Source organism: Spea bombifrons, chromosome 13, assembly GCF_027358695.1.
Source record: "Spea bombifrons isolate aSpeBom1 chromosome 13, aSpeBom1.2.pri, whole genome shotgun sequence".
Taxonomy (NCBI): domain Eukaryota; kingdom Metazoa; phylum Chordata; class Amphibia; order Anura; family Pelobatidae; genus Spea; species Spea bombifrons.
Genome location: NC_071099.1, coordinates 5,067,506 through 5,089,139, shown reverse-complemented (window position 1 = coordinate 5,089,139; position 21,634 = coordinate 5,067,506). Strand labels below are relative to the sequence as shown.

General features: G+C 40.6%; 1 protein-coding gene and 1 long non-coding RNA gene across 3 annotated transcripts in view; both read right to left on the bottom strand.

Annotated features, from left to right (window-relative positions):
• Positions 1-825: 825 nt before the first annotated feature.
• Positions 826-21,634, bottom strand: part of TMEM104 (transmembrane protein 104) — a 36,201-nt gene continuing 15,392 nt past the window's right edge. For both annotated transcript variants that reach the window (XM_053452908.1, XM_053452909.1), the window contains exons 4-11: positions 16,865-16,986; positions 16,663-16,744; positions 16,493-16,580; positions 14,354-14,434; positions 13,559-13,658; positions 13,324-13,426; positions 3,326-3,419; positions 826-2,488 (exon numbers count right to left, since the gene is read on the bottom strand). In XM_053452908.1, coding sequence (XP_053308883.1) covers positions 1,728-2,488; positions 3,326-3,419; positions 13,324-13,426; positions 13,559-13,658; positions 14,354-14,434; positions 16,493-16,580; positions 16,663-16,744; positions 16,865-16,986 — 1,431 coding nt within the window. In that variant the 3' untranslated portion in view covers positions 826-1,727. The remainder of the gene's footprint in view (positions 2,489-3,325; positions 3,420-13,323; positions 13,427-13,558; positions 13,659-14,353; positions 14,435-16,492; positions 16,581-16,662; positions 16,745-16,864; positions 16,987-21,634) is intronic.
• On the bottom strand, positions 7,074-7,690 carry LOC128471068 (uncharacterized). The gene is made up of 2 exons (XR_008346090.1): positions 7,643-7,690; positions 7,074-7,417 (listed from the first exon to the last, which is right to left on the bottom strand). It is a non-coding gene; the product is annotated as an uncharacterized LOC128471068 (long non-coding RNA).

The following is a 21,634-nucleotide window of genomic DNA, read 5'->3' as shown; positions in this document are numbered from 1 at the left end:
TATCCAAAAGGCTTCAGCCAGAAATCAGGGAACCACCCTTGTTTACCATCCTCCCCACCCACATATTACAATAGCGACCCCCTACTGGGCTGAGTGCAAATACTGAGCAATGTGGAAAGGAGGGCCTGATGGAGAACTGTGTGTGGTTTGCTGTGTCTATTGTATGTAAGTTACCCCCTTGTACTGTTTAAATACTGGTGTTTTCAATAAAACCCAGTCCTCTTTTCACCTCAACATGAGTGCTGTCTGATGCTTGGGGTGGGCAGCTATTTTATTGTCCTTTTTAGGAAAACATTCACGCTGTGTTCGTTACACTGTGTTAACTTCAGCTAGCCACAGTGCCAACGCAGCTCCCCGGAAAAGCCTGGAACAAGGTCTCAAATCCTCACGGAACAAGCTCCTGGACTTACCTGGGGCACTCACACAAATCTTTCGATTTGGCCGATGAGACGATATCCGAGTGCACCACTCGGGATGCACAAATTATACACGACTGGGCCCTACGGGCTGTTATCCTTGAAATGAGGGAAGGTTGCCCTGTTCAAGTTGCACAGCAAGTTCTCTGACTTGGCCTCTAAAGAACTGGGCCCAGACACCAATGGTCACCTGTCTGGTGATAAGTTCCTGAAGGAGCTTAATCAGCACGTGGCGATATTTAGACTTCCATTAGAAAAGTCTCTTGCTAGGGCCGGCTGGTAGGCAGAGGGGCCGTGCTGCCAGCAAAGCTGCCTTAACTGTGAAAGAAGGGCTCAGGTATTATGCCCTTGTATGGCTATGTGTATCAGTGTACCAACATGTGGACAGAAGTAGCTTCAATGACTGATGTAAAGATGTATTTTTTATTCTGCCTTATATGATTTTTGATAATTGGTTAAGTGAAGACAGTCGGCTAACTTTCATGTGGCTTTGTGGGAACAAAAACATGTTTCATATAATGGTTTCCTAGCTTTGTCTGTTGCTCCCTTCATGTCCCCTTAAATATAATTCCTGGGGCATGACACAGAGACAGACTAAATTATGTGGTAAATATCTATGGGTACAGTGTATCAGTGTTGCCCAAGGACCCCATCTGTCCTTGAACCCAGCAAGTTTCTCCAGTAAAAGTTTTTCGACCTTGTATAATGTATAGCTCAATCAGTTAGGTGTTTTACTACTTTCCATGAATTGTACAGGGCCAGCTCCACACTTCTTGCAGTAGAAGCTCCTCTGTAGTAAGAGTTACCCCACCATTAAATACACAATTTCTTAAGTCGTTTCGCTTTATTCTGTTTAAAAAAAAAAAAAAAGCTTTGGTCCACAGTAGCAGGTCTGCTGAACCACTTCCTATGTGCAATGCAAAAAGCTACCTAATGCACACAGAGCTAGGAAGCTAGGATTTTACTTGTAGAGAGAACAAAAAGTACAGCAGTTAAATTTTAAGCCGTAAAGAGACAAATCAAAGTTAGTTTTGAGGTCCAAGAACCCCCCCAGATTCTCAAGTTCCCATCTATGAGCAAGGCACATATAAACAGACATTACTTGTGCAAAATATCAGACCGTTGAAGTTAGTTAATTATTTCACTTTTATCTTCCAATGTGCAGGCACAACACTTATTCTAACAGGAAAGAAAACAATATACATTAGTAAGACAGGGACCAGCCCAACATCATGAGAAACAATAGATATAGTGGAGGCGGAAAACATTTTTTCATTGGATTCTCGTGTGTCCTGCATACCTACAACCTAATTATATGTTGATGTCAGTTAAGATGAAGTTAGCTGTTACAAAGATGAAACAAGCCAGTGCCCAGCAGAGCACAAACCACACCCAGCCAACTTGCCGAAATGGAGAAAGGTATTTATTACTGAGTTCAGGCCCATATACCAAGGCAGAGTCCTTTCGACTACATAATGCCAGAAAAGCTGGAATTACATACTGGATTCCATTCCCTGCGTATGCTCCTGTGACACTCACAAGAATTTCAAGGTGGTTAGTACAGAAGGCCACAATGACTGGGGGCACCAGTGTAATGAGGGGAAACACGATACGGTCCACAATCCAAGGGTAGGTCCCACCCTCACGATGAAAGAGGGTCTTCCAATTGTTGCAAAGTGTGACGGCAATGATGGGGAAGTTAGTACTGATTGTGAAAACAGGGAAGAGTCCAAGGAAGTAGCCAACTACTGTGGGCACGTAGGGGCTGCAGCCACTGAAGTTAAGAGTGTACATATCCATTAGAGCTCCTGAGCTGAAGCAAAAAATGGCTGTGAAGCACAGTAGGCTGTAGAAGGCAAGCACCAAGATGTAGTCCAAAAGAACAAGTCCAGTCAGGTGTTTCTTTTTGGACACCGGCGTGATCAGTGATGGTAGAGAATGTTGGCACATAAAAGAGTACACACAGACACCAAATAAGTTCCGGATCCCTGAGAACTGGGCTATGGGTGGATCACCGGCCCCTTCCCCTGCAGCAATCCGGACAAGTGCTATAACAATCATAGTGCTAAAAGCTGCAGTGGATTAAAAAACAACAGGTTAAATAGAAGCACCAAGGAACAAACTAAAGAAAAGGTTAAAAAAACAAACAAACAAAAAAAAAACTGAAGCTTTACTACTTTCCCCATGAACCATTTCCCTTTCTCCCCCTCCCATTATTTATTTTCCTTCTCCCCCCCCCTCTTTCTTTCCCTTCCACTCTCTTTCCCCTTTCCTTTAGTTGTTTGCCCTGTATAGTGAGTTTTCAGGGATTTTGATAGTGAAGTCAGTTAGGATTGCACATTAAGCCCTGCCTAGGGACAGGAGGAGAAGACGGAGAGCTTTCAAAGGCAATTCAGAATGCTAGAAGGTATTGGGCAGCATCACACATTAAGAAGAGCGGCGGGCAAAGTCAAGAAACATTACTGACTGGTTGGCAGAATGCTCTCTCCCCCTAACTGTATGCAACATATACGGCAGTGATTAGAGCTTACTAGTTAGAAAAGCTGCAGGTCTGTGACTGATCAGCAGAGTTCTCATCTTCACAGATGGCTTCTGTTTTTAAATGTAACTTTGAGTCTTACCACTAACTAAGGTCTAGCGTGTACAGATAAACACGCAAGACTTAAGCTGGGAAAGGGGTAAGATTGGTACTGGTGGTCTCAGAAATGAGTCAGTAACCCCCACGGTGTTACAGTAAAAGAGTTTCTGTAGTAACGTACATGTTACATGGTTGACATTCTGCCCCCTTTATGCTGGCCTTGGACTATTTCCATGGTTGGCACTGAAATGGTTAAAGGTCACTGCTCCCACTGACTAAGTAGGGGTTGATTACCAGATTACAGAACATAATAGAATGTTCCGATACTTACCAATCCATCTCATTAGTGATGTCAGTATCTGGAGGTACTTAGTCTTCTGTACATTGAAAAAGGTAAAAGGACCAAGGAACATTGTAAACACACTCTGTAAAACAGAAAAAAAAATCAATAGTAAAGGGAGGATATCAATACAGATCCCTCACATGTATGCATAAAAAGTCACTTTAATTCAGTTACACCACAAACTCAACTCCTATCCATTACTTTTGTGTTCAACAACTAAAGTTAAAAATAAAATAAAAAAAGTTGCCTATTCATAAATTTTGTCCTATATTAGAGGTCGTTTTCTAATCAGACCTAAAATAGAGGTCTAACTACAAGACTAAGATCCAGATCCCCCACAGTGCTGCAGGGGACCCGGATCCTCCTCTCTGGCAGCCTCTGCTGCTCCCGGCACTTCCTCTCGGGGCTTCTATGACTGATCGCCGGCATCACATGACCTTCCGGTGCGCCACCATAGAAGCCCCGGCAGAGGTTGTCTGTGCGCATTCCCACAGCTGGTGAACGTTTGCAGGGGCTTCTATGGTGGAGCACCGGAAGGTCATGTGATGCCGGCGCTCCGTCATATGCGATGCCGGCGCTCCGTCATATGCGATGCCGGCGCTCCGTCATATGCGATGCCGGCGCTCCGTCATATGCGATGCCGGCGCTCCGTCATATGCGATGCCGGCGCTCCGTCATATGCGATGCCGGCGCTCCGTCATATGCGATGCCGGCGCTCCGTCATATGCGATGCCGGCGCTCCGTCATATGAGCCCCAGCAGAAGTACTGGCCACCAGCAGCAGACGTCTGCATCACACAGACCTCCACCGGCTGAACACAGGTCACAACTAAAGGGATGCACTGGTAAGTTTGGGGGGTTAAGAGTGGCATGGGGACGGGGTTCATTGGTTTTCTGGAGACAGAGTGGCAAATAGGGGGTTAAAACGCATGTCAGGGAGGCAGAGCGGCATACATGGGTGTATAAGGCATATCTGGGAGGCAGAGCGGCAAATAGGGGATTAAAAGGCATATCTGGGGGCAGAGTGGCATAAAATAGTTTACATGTGAATTAGTATTTACTAGTAAACTTTTTTCTCTATAGGGTAGTCATATTCTAGCTTTTTTCTCTAAATTAATATTCAAATTTTGGGGGGTCATCTTATAATCAGATATGGCATTTTTGAAAACTAGACACCCCAAGGTATTTCAAATGCTGGTATTTTAACCCTTTCCATGCATGAGCTTCTACCACTAGCATTTGCCAAAGTGGTACTATTTTTTTTTTTTTTTTACACAAATTGTACTTCAGGTGTGAACTTACAGCTCCTGGTATATGTCAAACAACATCCCAATATGTGTTCAGCAACATCTCTTGAGTACAGTGATACCCCCATGCATGGGTTTGTCTGGTTGTTTGGGGGCTAAAAAGTGTACCCCCCCATTTTGTTTAGTTTGTGCCTATGCCCTATCTTTGAACCCAGCCACTCCAATTTACCCAATTCATTTTTTTTTTAATTAGACACCTCTTGGGTATTTGAAATGATTTTGGGAAGATACAATGCTAATTTTAACACTTGCTCATAATAAACTATTTTTTATTTTATTTATTTTCATCATTATTATTATTATTTTAATATTTTGCTGGAACTGGGTGGTTCCCCTGATGGTGACATCACTGCATAATTATTTAAAAATGTTATCACATTTTTTATTTTTAGCTATTTTTTTTTCTCTATATTTTCAGAAAAAGTTTAAAGTTTGGCAACTTGGTTATTTTCTTAAATGATGCACTGCCATCTTGGGGTGGGTGTTGAGTGTTGCTGAATCCCTCGATATTGAGGCATTTCAGAGACACCATTGAAGTGATCAACGATCGCCTCCTAAACTCTTTTAAAACGAGTGTCCATACAGTGAATGGCGGATGTTGACGCCCCGGGAAGGGACCAGACATGGCCTCTGATGGCGATCTTGGTGTTGCTGAATGCCTCGACATTGAGGCATTAAAACAACACTGTTTAAGCAAGGAAAGGGATTTAAGATTGTTTAATGTCATGACGTGTTAAGCATGTCATTACTTGACCCTTTTTGGGAGACGTGCCTGGCCCGTCATTGGTCGTTAAGGGGTTAAGCTGTGGTGTGTAAGCAACAACCAGTGGAACCTGGTCAATACTCTTTTATACTTTTATTTTTCTGTGGATGTTTGTGGCATTCTGTTTTTAAATATTTGACTGATTTGTTCATCTCTGTCTATGGTATCAGAACATATTTTACTAGATCTCACAGTTTCGCTGCAGATAAGAAGAGTTCAGATGTTTTGGTTGGAAGGTGTTGCTGTTTCAATAACTAGGCGTGTTCATTGGTTTATAGCATAAGGAGGTTTGGATAGGGGTGTGATACTGTTTGTTGTGCAAAGAAAGCTGATAAGGGCATTGGAATATGAGAGTTTAATTGTAGCATGTACAAATTGTATTCCCCCCAAGTCTTTTTACATTATTTTAACAACCAGCCTTATGTAAAACACGTTTATTAACCTTTTAGACCACATTTACTTCACAGTATGGATTGAAGTTCCTACTATATTTTAGCATATTACTCGCATGAATACAAAATGGAGTCAGAGCCTCATGCTGACGAGTCCCATTAAGGACGTAACAGCTATCCATGAGTGGTGATCTGGCTATTGCACCTCTTCCCGAGTTTTGGCTAAAGGCTGTCTTGTACAGCGGGCAATTACTTTCAAGGGATCCATGTATAAAATGGATACAGAGGCAGAGGTGATAATGGTTAGCCTTTTGTGCATGCGCCTACCCAGAATCCCTTGTGGTTGTCGCAGCACCATGAGATTTCTGAGGGAAAAAACAAGCCTTCTGGCTTGTCTGGTGTCTGTAGATGAGTGTTTAACAACACTGATTAACCCCTTAAAGACAATACTGTTTCTAACTCATAGTATATTGTGGGACAATGGCTCTTAACATTTTTCAGTGTTGCTGTTTAGCTGTGATTTTCTTCTCTCTCATTTTGTGCTCCCACACATATTATATATTGGTTTTTTTTCCCCAGGACAAACAGGGCTTTCTTTAGATACCATTATTTTTATCATATCTAATTTACTATAAAAAAAAAATGATAAAATATGATTTTTTGTAAAAAAATTATTTTCTAATTAAAACTAATGAAAAAAAACCTGCTAAATAGATTCTACTATTTGTCCTGAGTTTAGAAATACCCAATGTTTTTATGCTTTTTTCTGCACATTATGGGGCAATAAGTATCAGTAGCGTTTTGCTATTTCAAAACCATTTTTTCCCCAAAGCTGGTCATTCTGCCCCATGTGCTATTTCAGGCATCTTTGAAGCCGGCCAATGAAATTTACCCCCATCAAACCATATATTTTTGAAAACTAGACACCCCAATGTATTTCAAATGTTGGTATTTTAACCATTTCCATCAGCTTTTGTCAAACTTTATGGTAGTAAATTTTTTTTTTATTTTTTTCCCCCACACACGTTGTACTTCAGGTATAAATTTTATCGCTCCTGGTATATGTCCGTGTCAAATAACACCCCAATATGTGTTCAGTAACATCTCCTGAGTGCAGTGATACCCCACATGCATGGGTTTGTTGGGTTATTTGGGAGGTAACTTTTTTTTTTTTTTTACTAATCATCCATTGACCTTGCGTGGTTGGATGCAGTACCTGAGAGTTCTCAAGAGGGTCTGGATTTTTTTTTCTTCTTTTTATTGTTGATGCCATCGTGTGAATGACGCCAACGTCATTTACATGATGGCACTTGTGGTTGCTCTTCGGAGCAATCACAAGGCTATCGGGGTAGGGGGTTTGTGTTGCTACATGCCTCGATATCGAGGCATGTCAGCAACACTGTTTATGCTTAGGAAGCGATTCCGATCGCTTCCTAAGCTGTTTTAACTGGGCGCCACCGACCGCGACCTTTGATGATCGGTGCGGCGGCGGCCATTTTTCTTCTGGGGAGGCCTTTCCTCCCCAGATCCACGGTCAGCCTCACTTGTGAGGCTTCCGTGGATACCGCAAAGCCGCCGATCGCAGCGTCATCGCGGCGATGCAGCTATTTAACAGCAGCCTTTACATGTACGGGCATTGTCATCGCGTTGCACTGCAACCCCGTACATGTACGGACTTTGTCGTTAAGGGGTTAAAAAAAAAATAAAAAAAAAAAAATATATATATATATATATATATATATATATATATATATATATATATATATATATATATATATATATATATATAGTTAGTTTCAAAGGTATGACACATTTTAAAGGGAGTTGAAACTACTTATCTCAACAAACTGAGAAGGTATTGTCCTTTAGAGACGCACTATGTGGTCAAGGATAAACACAACAGATATTTAATATTAATTATACAAGTAAAATCCATAATTTTATAAGTAAAATCCATAATTCTAATTGGAGGCTTTCGATCAATAGGAAGAGATTATGGCAATAAGTATTGTATTAAAGTTGACGTTTACACAAAAGAGGAGTTCCCATATATATAAAAAAAATTAATTAAATTTGGGCTCCCAAGATATTTTTGGATTAATGTATTACCCTCATAATTACTTTTATCCAGAAATCTTCATATTTAATATTTTCTCCAGGCTAATTAGAAATTTAGGGCACTAAAAGGTCTAACTGTTTTTAATATGCCTTTAACCCCATGCACTCTGCCTCCAGAAAAGCCTTATGCCACCCATACAACCCCCGCCCCGACTTACCAGTGCTTCTGACTCCCTGGAGTGTGGTGGGGGCAGCGGGTGTTCCGCTGGAACTTCTATGAGCACTGGAAGGTCATGCGACGCCGGTGCTGCGTCATAGAAGCTACAACCGAAGTACAAGCAGTAGCTTGTTCATCGAGCGGACATTCACCGGCTGGCACAGAAGAGAATTCACAAGAATTGGACCCAAGACTGTGGTATAAAACTAAATTGAAGTATTAAAGTGACGTTTTAAACATATTAATATAGATGTTTTGATTGACACATTTAGTAAAACATTTTTTTGTGAATAGGAAGATTCTTTGACATTTAATCCGTAAATTGATATCACTGTTTGAATAGTACAGGTTTTTTTTCTCTTTGTCTGATATTCATATAACAGAAGTAACACTCTTATTAATATGGGATGTGCATACTGGTCTTAATTTTAGGGATAAGAACTGTATTACATTTTTTTTCATGGATAAAAATTATACTTACCTTATGAAACTATGCTAACATGCCCTACAAGCCCTATTTATTTTTCTATTTACGGCTGCATCTCTTCGTCGCACCTCAGGAATCTTCTCGCGTCATTTCTTTAATGGGAATGGATATTTTTGATAGCTCCTTATATCATAAAACCCTGTTTTCAGGTTATGTTGCTGGTTTGAGAATGGGATTTCTCAGCCCTAGCAAGAGGGAGGGTATTTGTTTTGGCTTCTTTATAAGAGCCTGGTATTGTTATCATATTTATTTTTGTTTTAGACTGCCGAGGATGTAGGTAGGGCTGAGGAGAGATCTGGGCAATTATGGTTAGGTTTCTTACTATAAACACCCAGGTTCTGAATAAATCTCAAAAATGAACTGATTTTTCAGGAAACTAATGTTTCAGCTAGACATATCATTGCATGCCCCCCAACTGTCCCGATTTGGGCGGGACAGTTGGGGAGTGGCACTCACCTTGGGTGCAGCTGCGAGGGGGCGCACAGCTGCCCGATCAGCAGCTGCAGGACTAGCTGGGAGATCACAACCTCCTTCTAGTCGGCTCAACATTAGGGAGCGCGAGGTCTGTCACTTCAGACCTCGCTTTACTGCTCCCTCATCACTAAGCGCCGGCAAATGATGTCAAGCGCCGGGATACGATGTCGTACACCCACGTTCTGCATCAATAGCCGGTGCGTAGTGAAGAGGGAGCAGTAAAGCGCTTCCACCACAGGATGGAGGATGAAGATAAAAGATGGAGGAAGAAGAATGAAGACAGAAGGATGGAGGATGGAAGAAGAGGTAAGAGATGGGGAGAAAGGGGTGTAAGGGCAGTGTATGTATGTATGTATGTGTGCTTGTAAGCTTGTGTTTGTGTATGGGCAGGTGTGTATAAGAGCAGTATAGGTATTTGTGAGCTGGTGTGTAAGGGCAGTGTATGTGTATATATGTGTGTAAAGGCAGGTGTGTGTAAGGGCAGTGTATGTGTATATGTGTGTGTGTAAGGGCAGTGTACGTGTATATGTGTGTGTAAAGGCAGGTGTGTGTAAGGGCAGTGTACGTGTATGTGTGTGTTTATGAGCAGGTGTGTGTAAGGGCAGTGTACGTGTATGGGTGTGTGTGTGTGTGTGTAAGGGCAGTGTATGTTTATGGGTGCGTGTGTGTAAGGGCAGTGTATGTGTGTGTGTGTGTTTGAGCAGTTGTGTATAAAGGCAGTGTACGTGTGTGTGTGTGTGTGTGTAAGGGCAGTGTACGTGTATATGTGTGTGTATATAAGGGCATTTGTGTGTGTGTGTGTGTGTGTGTGTGTGTGTGTGTGTGTGTGTGTGTGTGTGTGTGTGTGTGTGTGTGTAAGAGGAGAGGAAATCTAAAACGCTAACCTCATTATTGAAAAAATCTTATTTATATGATTTATGGAGAGTATTTAAACCGCAGGAGAAGGACTTTACACACTTCTCTCACAGTTCATAATCCAGAACTCATCTAGTGCTAGGAAACATAGCTGTGGTAAACCAATTAATAAAAATATCAATACAATATACTGGTCAGATCATAACGCAGTCATTTGGGATCTAGCCTCACAATACAAAAGAATAAAAAGAGAACGGCGACTGAATGATAGGCTTTTATATAAGGACACCAACCTTTCATATATCAAACAATTGACTAAATACCATATTGGCCCGAATATAGGCCACACTTTTTCCCCTACTTTAAGTCTTTAAAGTGGGGGTGCGGCCTATATTTGGGGTCTAGCGCCGGGACAGGCAGCAGGGTTAGGATACAGATCCCCCGCAGCGGTGCAGGGGACCCGTATCCTACTCTCTGATACGCTCAGACAGCCTCCCCTGCCGGCACTTTCCACGGGGGGAGTGTCTAAGCACATCGCGCAAATGTTCGGCGGCTGCAGCGATGCGCGCGTAAACAACCTCCGCTGCCGGCACGTCTGCACGATGTGCTTTAACAATCTCCCTTGCCGGGAATTCCCATGAGGGGAGTCCCAGCAAGGGAGATTGTTAAAGCACATCGTGCAGACGTGCCGGCAGCGGAGGTTGTTTACGCGCATCACCGCAGCCGGTGAACTTCGCACGATCCGTTTTACCTCTGCCACCAAGACTTACCAGGGCAGACTCCCGGGTGCCTTCCGCTGAGTGCCAGCCCCGGTAGTTGTATATGCGTATTGCGTAGATGTCCCCCTCAGGCCCCGCAAGACACCCGGGAGTCTGCTCTGGTAAGTCGGGGGGGGGGGGCAGAGTGGCAGCATATCTCGAGGGGGGGAGGACAGAGTGGCATCATATGTTGGGGGTGGGGGGACAGAGTGGCAGCATATCTATTACAAAACTTTTTCTTTAAAAAAGCACCAAAAACTTTTATTGTGCGGCCTATATTCGGGTGCGGCCTATATCCGAGCCAATACGGTATTATTTAGAAGAAAACAAATCAAATATTGTAACGCTTAGATGGTGCCCATAAGCAGTAGTACGAGGTTATTTAATTAAGATGGGGGTGAGAGAAAATCAAATATGTGGCCCTGATTTGACCTCGCTATACCTCGATCTTTATAGGAAAGAAAAGGCAAATAAATTGGCACCTTCTATAGATACAGCTAGAGAAATTTCAGCTATAAGAAAGCAGATTACAGAGCGTAATTATGGAAGAATTAACACAAATCTCGAAAAATTAAAACAAAAATGGTACGTAAGAAATAACAGTTAATAAATATCTAACTAATAAATTAAAGCAAAAAATGGGCAGTAATAGAATTGATAAACTGATAGACGTTTAATAATTACATACAGAACAATACTAATACTGAACAACTAAATAAGTACTTTACTGACCTAATTATGCCTCAACTCAATCAAGATCTACTAGTCTACTAGCGAAAATTTGAAAAAAAAAACCACAGATTTTTTTTTTTCATTTTCCCTCTGAATCCTCATAAAATTAGGTAAAGTGATGGAAAATCCCCTCCAAGTTTATCAATTCAGGTGTCCTGATTTCAGAAATACCTAGTTTATATAGATTTTCCATATTTTCCCAGCACTTATAGGGAACATACTATAAGGTGTCCATTTTTTGCAGAATTTTTATGCTTATGGCTTAACGGGTTTGGGGGTTGTGAACGGGGTCAGGAGGGTTATACTGGGTAGATGTGCTAGGGCAATGGGATGTAAGGTTTTTTCAATTTTTTAATGGTTAGAGGTCCCCTTAATGACCTCTTGAACATGTTATTAATGCCAGTGATGTCACAATGACATCACTTAGCTCACTATTTTATTATATTATTATTTAGGTTTTTTAATTATTTTTTTTAAAATGACTAACCGCTTTTTTTACTTCCTTTTCTGTTTCAGCATGGGAGGAGGGTGAGAGACAGGTCCTCACAGACGTGCATAGAGATCGCAGCGTCTGTGCCTCATGCAGGGGATATCCTGTCTTCCAATGAACTTCCGGGTTGGGTCACTGCTGAATACCCGATCGCGCGATCGGCATTTAAAAATGGCTTTCATGCCGGAAGCTGTTACAGGAGATCGGACAGCAAAAGGGGGGGGGGGGTTCCAGGCTGTCAAACGCCCTTGCCCTGCAAGTGCGGCTGGACGTCCTGGTACGTCCATAGGGGACTGAAGGGGTTAAAAGAGCTTGGTGGTGTACTAGCAAAACCATTAACAGATTTATTTAACAAATCATTAACAGGAGTGGTCCCAGGGGATTTGAAATTAGCGAATGCTGTGCCTGTTCACAAAAAAGACAGAAGTCTGGCAACTACAGGCCAGTAAGTCTTACATCTGTAGTGGGGAAATTAATGGAAACTATGTTAAAGGAAAGGATTTTTGAACATCTGAAGTCACATGGGTTTCAAGATCAAAAGCAACATGGGTTTACCTCAGGAAGATCATGGCAAACTAATCCTGGATTTCCCCAATGCCTGGTTTAAGCCGCCAATATTTATCAATGAAGAATAATAGATAATATGATAACAGATAATGAAAAAATGACTTGTCCACAAATTAAAGGTTAGTAATGGATAGTAACATAAAGGGGCAACTGTCCTAATCAATCACTTGAAAGCTCACCAGTTTGTAACTGCGGTTAAAAATGTTTAAAAAAAAGTTAAAAATGGTTTCAGCACACTTATATACCTAATGCTTTTCCCTTCACATTATGTAAATTCTGGTTGGCCAGAGTTGTTGGGCCGATCAATCACAGCCATAACAAATCAATGAGACCACCCTTTATTGTTTAGGCTACTTCTACCTATCAGTTATATCAGTGCTAGAGGTACCCTCCCACTTGCGTGCCCCAAATTAAATAATGTAAAAAATCTTAAACTGTGCCTCCCTCTCACCCCTATCACATTATCAGTGGAATTAAGTTAAAATACACTGAATGCCCTTTGAGGGCACCCTTTGCCCCCCCCCATTGGGGTGAGGGAGGTTAAAAATAAAGCATTCCTTTGAACTTGCATGGACCCTATCCTGTGCCCACCTCCTCCATCCATGTCATGTGGGGTTAAGTAAAAAAACAAACAAAAAACGACCTGCTCCGTCCAACCTCATAATCCCTTACCTTTTTATTGGTCCAACAAAGCCCTGTCTATGGGGAGGGCAGTGAGACAAAGGTGTCCCCAAATGTCATTTAGTGTATTTTCTTTCATTCCATACAACAGAACAGGATGGAGGGTTAGAAATACCATGGGGGGCTGCTAGGGGTCCATACCTCACTTTGTTTTCCCACAGGGCATATGTTTGAAATCTAGATTTAACATATATGGTTTGACTCACGAGATAGATCCTGTAAGCGTCAATACGTCGTATGGGTCCCCAGCATGAATCAGTGTCATTTCGTTCTCCTGTCTGTGTGCCACAGGAACCATTTTCAGAAAAACTGGAAGAAAAGGCACATGTTGGCTATCAATATCAGGATTATGTTGATACTACTTTATTATCTTTTACTGGTAGGAATGCACTTGCAAATGTGTAAAATATGACCCAGTTCACACCCCATGTTGTCACTTACCATGTGACCTGCACCAGAGAGAGGGGAACTGCAGTTGCATATATTGCTAGGTCCCCATAGAGGTATATAATAATGCATAAATAGAATAGGTTAACTCCAACTGTAGATAAAAAATAAATAAAAATAAAGTAACATTCGAGCTATCAAGCTATTCATACATAATTTAGTATCAGTTGAGACTAAAGATTTCTGGTGTCCCTTCCCCTTCTCATCCTGACCTACAGCCCAGCTTTCCTGATCACTGATCTCCCATTAAGGAAGTGAAAGTGCTGACAATGCAGGAATTTAATCTCCTTCCGTCAGTCTGGAAAGAGAATCTGCAGAAGACTTGAGCTTTAATCGCACAGGCATCACTGTACATTATAAAGGTTTAATTTCAATGAGTGTCTGCTCCAAAAATAGCTTAGATGGTCCTGTTTAAAGCACATTTAAATCCAAGAAATACCTTGCTCATCAACTCACTGACACAACTCTTAATAGTGCAGGACCAAATCAGCCCTTCTTGCAAAGGACTCTGCCAGTAATAGCAATGTATAATGCAGAATTATTTTGTGGAGATACAACTCTCCTGCTTTAGTACATAAAACCCCAAGGTAACATCAATGATGGCTTCTGTTGATCAGGAGGGGAGCTTAAGCTGTCAGACGGCATTTAACGGCATTTTCTTTACCAATATAAAATACTTAATTACATAATGATATATTAGAGCCTTCTGTGACTGCTCTGTGGAAACTTAACACGACTGTCTTCATTAAAGGCTTAAATACACATTTTATTTGCTGGAATGGCTTATACCTTTATTGAAGAACATGGATGCCATTTGTCCCATTTCCACCCGCTCCACGATTTCAAATGGGTCTGATAAACCCCGGCTCTCTGAAATTCAAAATGGTTTTTGTAGCAGTGAATTTCTTCAGGACACTGTTAACATGATTAAATGGAGACACTCCAAATACAAGCCTTTGACCCTTGTGTGAGAGACTCAGGCAGTCTCTCACACACGCACACAGACTCTGGCAGTCTCTCTCTCTCTCTCACACACACACACACACACATTAATTAACTCTGTCCCCAGTTTCCCCATAGGCATCTTTGTCACTAAATAGCTTCCCATAGTCCCATGTTTAGTGACAAAGATGCCTATGAGAAACTGGGGACAGAATTTGCCTTTGCCCCCAGTTTCCCATAGACATCTTTGTCACTAAACATGGGACTCAGGCAGTCTCTCACACACACACACACAGACTCAGGCAGTCTCTCACACGCACACAGACTCAGGCAGTCTCTCACACAGACACAGACTCAGGCAGTCTCTCACACAGACACAGACTCAGGCAGTCTCTCACACAGACACAGACTCAGGCAGTCTCTCACACAGACACAGACTCAGGCAGTCTCTCACACGCACACAGACTCAGGCAGTCTCTCACACGCACACAGACTCAGGCAGTCTCTCACACGCACACAGACTCAGGCAGTCTCTCACACGCACACAGACTCAGGCAGTCTCTCACACGCACACAGACTCAGGCAGTTTCTCACACGCACACAGACTCAGGCACTCTCTCTCTCTCTCACACACACACTCACACACAGACACACACACACAGACACACTCAGGCAGTCTCTCTCTCTCACACAGACTCAGGCAGTCTCTCTCTCTCACACACAGACTCAGGCAGTCTTTCTCCCTCTTTCACACACAGACTCAGGCAGTCTCTCTCTCTCACACACACAGACTCAGGCAGTCTCTCTCTCTCTTTCACACACAGACTCAGGCAGTCTCTCTCTCTCACACACAGACTCAGGCAGTCTCTCTCTCTCTCACTCACACACACAGACTCAGGCAGTCTCTCTCTCCCTCTTTCACACACAGACTCAGGCAGTCTCTCTCTCTCTCTCTCACGCAGTCTCTCTCTCTCACATGCAGACTCAGGCAGTCTCTCTCTCTCACACACAGACCCAGGCAGTCTCTCTCTCTGGCATTTTAAGAAGCCGTCCCCGTTGATCTGAAATAGAATTGAGTCAGCTGGCCAGCGCGACTCAGTGACCTTCGTGGGCGGTGACAGCCCCGTTCAGTGAGGAGGGTGGGTGGGTGGAGCCACCGGCAGCAGCGGGGTTGTCTACTTCGCACAGATGTCCGCTGCTGCCGGAAAGGAGGATCCAAGTCCCCTGCAGCGCCGCGGGGGATCTGGATCCTAAACCCAATTATAGGCTGCACAACCACTTTAAGTGTGTGTGGGGGGGAAGTACAGCCTATAATAGGGTAATTTAGAAACAGTTCGCGCAAACCTGCTGAATCCCACCACTGGGTACATTTGCAATTCGTATGAATGCGAATGCGCAAGTTTAATAGAAACCATAAAATGTAGTTTTATTTCCAAAGTACCTGCATTGATATTTTGGTTACTAATGTAACTGTAATTCAACAAAGTGAACAGCCCCCACCATGCCAATGTAACTAAATCAATGATTAATCTAAATCAGAAGTATTAAACTCAATGTTCTAAGGGGTCGCAAACAGGCCAAGGATTTTGGATATCTTAATAGAGTACAGGTAGCTAAGAGTAGTAAATTCTACTTTACTGAAAGGGTGGTAGATAAACGGAATAGCTTCACAGTGATAGTGGTGAAGGCATGGGGCAGACACAAAGCTATCCTCACTATGGGAGCAGGCCAAGGACTGATAAGGGTTTGAATCCCTTACATCAGCGAAAATGGGAAGACTAGATGGGTCGAATGATTCTTATTTGTGTCAAAGTCTGTGTTTCAAATACACTATTTGTGTTCATGAGAATTCCTAATCAGGTTACAAATTTAAATTATAGCATTAAAAATAAAATTTGAGGAGTCTGAATGATCATTAATAGAGGATATGTTTGTGCAATTATAAATGCAAAGTCACTGATTTGTTTAATAGACACAGATACTCACGCACAGAAAGGATGGGTTGGATCTCTGATCGCTGATACCCATCTGAAGGCACAACTTCATTATCAGAGCTTTCCGATTCGTTGTCATCCTGCAGATGTGAACAAAAAGTTGCATCTCAAAATAGAGACTATAGGTTATAAACTTTGAGATTAGCATAAATATAAACTTACTTCTTCTTTCTCCCATCTCTTCCAGCGTAGCTGAGCATTAGCAGCTGCCATAGCTTCCACAACAAAGGTTGTGGTTACATAGCTAAGAGCAAGAAAACATGGGTAAAATCATATATCTAAAGTCCACACATGTAAAAGCTGAAATACTGATAAAATACAACACTCCATTTCTCAACAGTAAGTATGCAGTTGTTTAACTCACCTCATAAATGCCAGAAAGATGATCAGAATAAGGCTAACCGACCAGCCAGCATGTGCAAAAGCCTTTGGCATAGTGAGGGCACCGGTGCCAACTATTAAATTGAACATATACACAAGTCCAACCTGCACAGAGAGAAGATATTAAATTAACCTGAGCGCAAAGTCTGAAAACCTAAACAAGGATTTAAAACCAACTGAAAAGAAGTTGAATGTAATGTGATATGCTGGTTTGTTATAATGTGGGTGTGCATTTTGGAAACACAATTGTAAATAAGAAGCATTCGGCCTGTAAATGTACCCATTCTTATCACGTAAAGAAGATTCAAACCTTATTTGGTCTTTGGCTTGTCTAATACACAGCGTAGGCTTATGCAAACCCCATTCATGTGTAAATTTCTTTGTTGTATTAACCTCTACTGTTTCTATTATGACATATATTTCCCTCTTGTACTTGTTTCTATCACATCCTGATAGAAACAAGTATAAACTATACATACACCCCTAAGCCCAGTCAAAAATCTTTAAATAAATAGAGCCAGCTCTGCAATCGGAGTACTTCCTTTAATCTGCCAATCAATGGTGCAAAAATAGGACTGTGGGGGGAGCAGAGAGCTATAGCTTCTCCTGAAGATAACCGGTCCAAGAATGCCTTTTTACTCCTTCATGACAATGGCAGATTAAATATTTGTACCCTTTGCGACAATGGCTGTTTTAGCATTTCTGTGGTGCTCGTGTTTAGCAAGTTATATATTTTTTTACTTTTAAAGTCATTACACGTCAATGGCTGCCAATCGATTATTATACTTACAGAGCACTTTAATATGCATTTTGCGTTGGTGAGGCTGCATGGGAATTTATTTTTTTTTTAATTATACTTTTTATTAATTTTCAAAATATTTTCATCTTACATTCCATACAAAAGGTTTAGGAATACATCGCGTCGTCAAGATTATATCATAGATATATAGTGTTATACAGATTTGGACAGAAATCTTTTATCATTCCTCAATATCCAAACGTAGATGTAAATTCCTAAAAGAAAAAAAAAAAAAGAAACCAAAAACCCATTCATTCTTCAGACGGCAGACTAGTTTGCGGTCATATTGATCGCCTTAGATTTGGTAAGTTTCAGGGGTGTAGCGTAATCGTCCAGACTACCAAGGAAATAAGATTGAACTGTGTCACTCCGTATCATGATAGATGTTGCGCCAAGGGAGCCAAATTTGATCGTATTTTTTTAGATTTCTATGCATTTTAAAAAAATGTTTCTCCATGTTATATTGGTAATCTATTTGGCTCAAAATTTGTAACCAAGTCGGAGTTACTTCTGACTTCCAGTTACGCGCAATGCATATTTTAATCGCTGCGAGTATGTTAATTGCCAAGTAAAGGTTTGATTTGTTTTTATGGGGAATATCAATGTGAAATAAGAAAGATTCAGGAGCAAAATTCCATTGTAATCCAAATAGGTTTTTGAAAAGATTCGAAAATTCAGATTTTAAATTATTTAATCTGTCGCATTTCCACCACATATGAGCCGCTGTTCCTATGTCAATTTTACACCTCCAACATTTGTTAGAGTTAGTACCTGATATTTTATATAAAGTGGAAGGGACAAAGTACCATCTATGCAGTAGTTTAAAGTACTGTTCGTGGAGGTTTATACAGTGCATAGCGCTTCTGGCGTTGGCCCAAGCTGAGTGCCAAACTTCCGCCGGGTAGCAGATGGCTAATTCGGATTCCCATTTGAGAATAGTGTTAGATTTCTCTTGTGTAGATAGCTGTTCTAACATTTTCCCAATTTTTGCAATTAGGTGTTTCTTAAAGTGACTTCCAATAAATCTGTCTAGAGTGTCTGGTGATCTCCAAGTTTTAGATTTAATAAAACTTGCAATTCTAAGGTACGAATAAAATTCATTACTAGGTAAAGAAAATTTAGATTGCAATATTGAGAAAGGGTTTATCCCAGATTGGGAACAGATATCTTCCATTCTGAGGATCCCATGTGAGTGCCAGGCTTTAAGGTCAATGTCTTTAATATAAATTTGTAAGACTTCCACAGGGGTGTGGAGTGACCATAAATGTCTAGAACCGTAAATTTCTTTGAATTTAAACATATTCCTCGTAATGTTTAGGATAAGGGGATTTGAGATGTCTAATTCCTTAATAACTTCCAAATTAAGCCAGTAAAACTGAAAAGGGTCTAAATTACAGCATTTCCATTTTTCATATATATACCACGGTAGATTTGAATCTCGTTTGACGTCCCAGGATAAGAAATGGCAAAACATACAGTTTTTATATAGATTCCTTACGTTGGGAAACTTAAGTCCGTCTTTAGATTGGTCCCTCATTAATATAAAACGAGATATTCTCGGCTTTTTATCTAGCCATACATATGAAAAAAACAAATTTTGAAATTGATTAAGTATCTTTAAAGGCACAAAAAGTGGAATTGTTCTGAATAAATATATTAATTTAGGGATTACATATGATTTTAGAGTGTTTAATCTCCCAAGCCACGAGATTTCTATTCGTTGCCACTCTGCTAGCTGAGTTTTCAGCTTTTCATAGAGAGACGTGTAATTATTTGTTATTATATCTGAAAGATTATTATAGATATTAATACCTAAATAATTAATAAAAGTCTGCTCCCCAAAAAAGACCACCTTACTTTTCAAAGTTTGTAAGCGAGAAGCGTCCAAATTAAAGTCTATGATCTGAGATTTATCTATGTTAAGTTTGTAGTTGGAATATAGACCGTATTCTTCAATATTATCTATAGCTTCAGGAATTGAGATTTCAGGCGAGGTTATAATGAGCAGGATGTCATCTGCGTAAAGTGCAATTTTGTGTTCAAGTGAGCCCGTCACTACCCCTTTGATTTTAGACGATTGACGAATTATAACCGCTAGGGGTTCAATCGAGAGTATATACAGTAGTGGGGCTAAGGGACAACCTTGCCTTGTGCCGTTATTAATGTTGAAAAAGTTAGAATTTAAATTAAGTCCTGAAATTTTTGCCTGTGGATTTTTGTATAAGGCCATAGTATTATAAAAGAAATCTCCGCTAAGACCGAAAGCTTTTAGAGTTTCCTCTAAAAATAGCCAATTGACCCGGTCAAACGCCTTTTCTGCGTCTAACGCTATTAAAGCTGCAGGTTGTTTCGAGTCTTGTAATTCATAAATAAGATTTAAAATTCTGCGTGTGTTATCCTCCCCATTCCTGCCTAATAAAAATCCTGTTTGATCTGGATGTATTAGATCTTGCATTACTTCTCTTAATCTTTCTGCCAGGATTTTAGAGAAAATTTTTATGTCTAAGTTTATTAGAGAGATGGGGCGATAATTTGTTACCTTGCTTAAATCTTTCCCAGGTTTAGGGATAGGCGTTATCTTAGCTTGTAACAATTCAATAGGAAGTTCTTTCTTAGAAGGTATCTCTCTGAATAGTCTTAGCATAAGTGGAGAAATAACCTGGTCCAGAAGCTGAAAAAAAGGGGAGGAAAACCCATCCGGGCCAGGGGCTTTAGATTTCGGTAATTTGTGTATAGTATTCCTTATTTCTGACAGTTGAATAGGAGCATTTAATTTGGCCCTCTTTATTTGGGAAAGTTTGGGTAAATTAAGAGTTTCCAAGAAAGAGCTTATTTGTGATTTGCTTTTAGTTATGTTTGGTAAATTATAGAGTGAGTTATAGTACTTTCTAAAAGCTTCCCCGATATGTTTCGGGGTTAAATAATGTACACCATTCAAAACAATTTTGTTAATTCTACTTTTATTGGTTTGATTTTTAATTTTATTTGTCAGAATTTTGCTGGCCCTGTTACTACTATAGTACCAGTCTTGCTTTAGTCTCACTAAGCATCTGTTGGTCTTCTCAATTAGGTTTTTTTTAATGTTTTGTTGGATTAAACTGATCTCTTTAGATGTCCACAAAGATGGATTTAGTTTATTTCTTGATTCTAATTGCGCCAATTTGATATATAACTCAGAAAGGGTTAATCCTTTTGCTTTTTTAACCTCTGCTCCTTGTTTAATAAGAAAACCTCGCATGACGCACTTAAAGGAACACCATAAAGTTGTATCAGAAACATCTCCGGTGTCATTGGTTTCAATAAATTCTTTAGCAGAATTAATAAGTTTTTCTTTAATTATTGGAGATAATAACAGTGACTCATTAAGTCTCCAGTCTGTTCTTACTTTGTATTCATTTTTAATTTTAATTTCTATAAAGACTGGGGCATGGTCCGACCATGTTCGCTGTCCAATAGAAGCGACATGACAGATTTCTATCGATTTACTATCTGCGAAAAACGCGTCTATTCTAGAGTAAGAGTGGTGTACTGAGGAATAAAAAGTAAAGTCTTTCTCCGAAGGATTATTAATTCTCCAAATATCATATAGATTATTGCGGGCCAAGCATAACGAAAAGGATTTTGCTAAAGATTTCGATTTTCTATCGCGGGTCAGACCGTGTTTCAAACTTTTATCTAAATTGACATCTTGAATGCAGTTCATGTCGCCTCCTATCACCAAATAACCTTTTGCTATTTCCTGGATTCGATCAAAAACTTTATCTAAATATTTAATTGTGGACATGTTTGGAGCATATATGTTAACGAGAGTATAATTAATATCGTTCACCTTGCACAAAAGAATCCCGTATCTGCCTTCGCCGTCACTTTCGTAATTTTCGTAATATATTTTTTCAAACTTAATTTTGTCACTAATAAAAATTGCTATTCCTCTTTTCCTTTTATGGAATAATC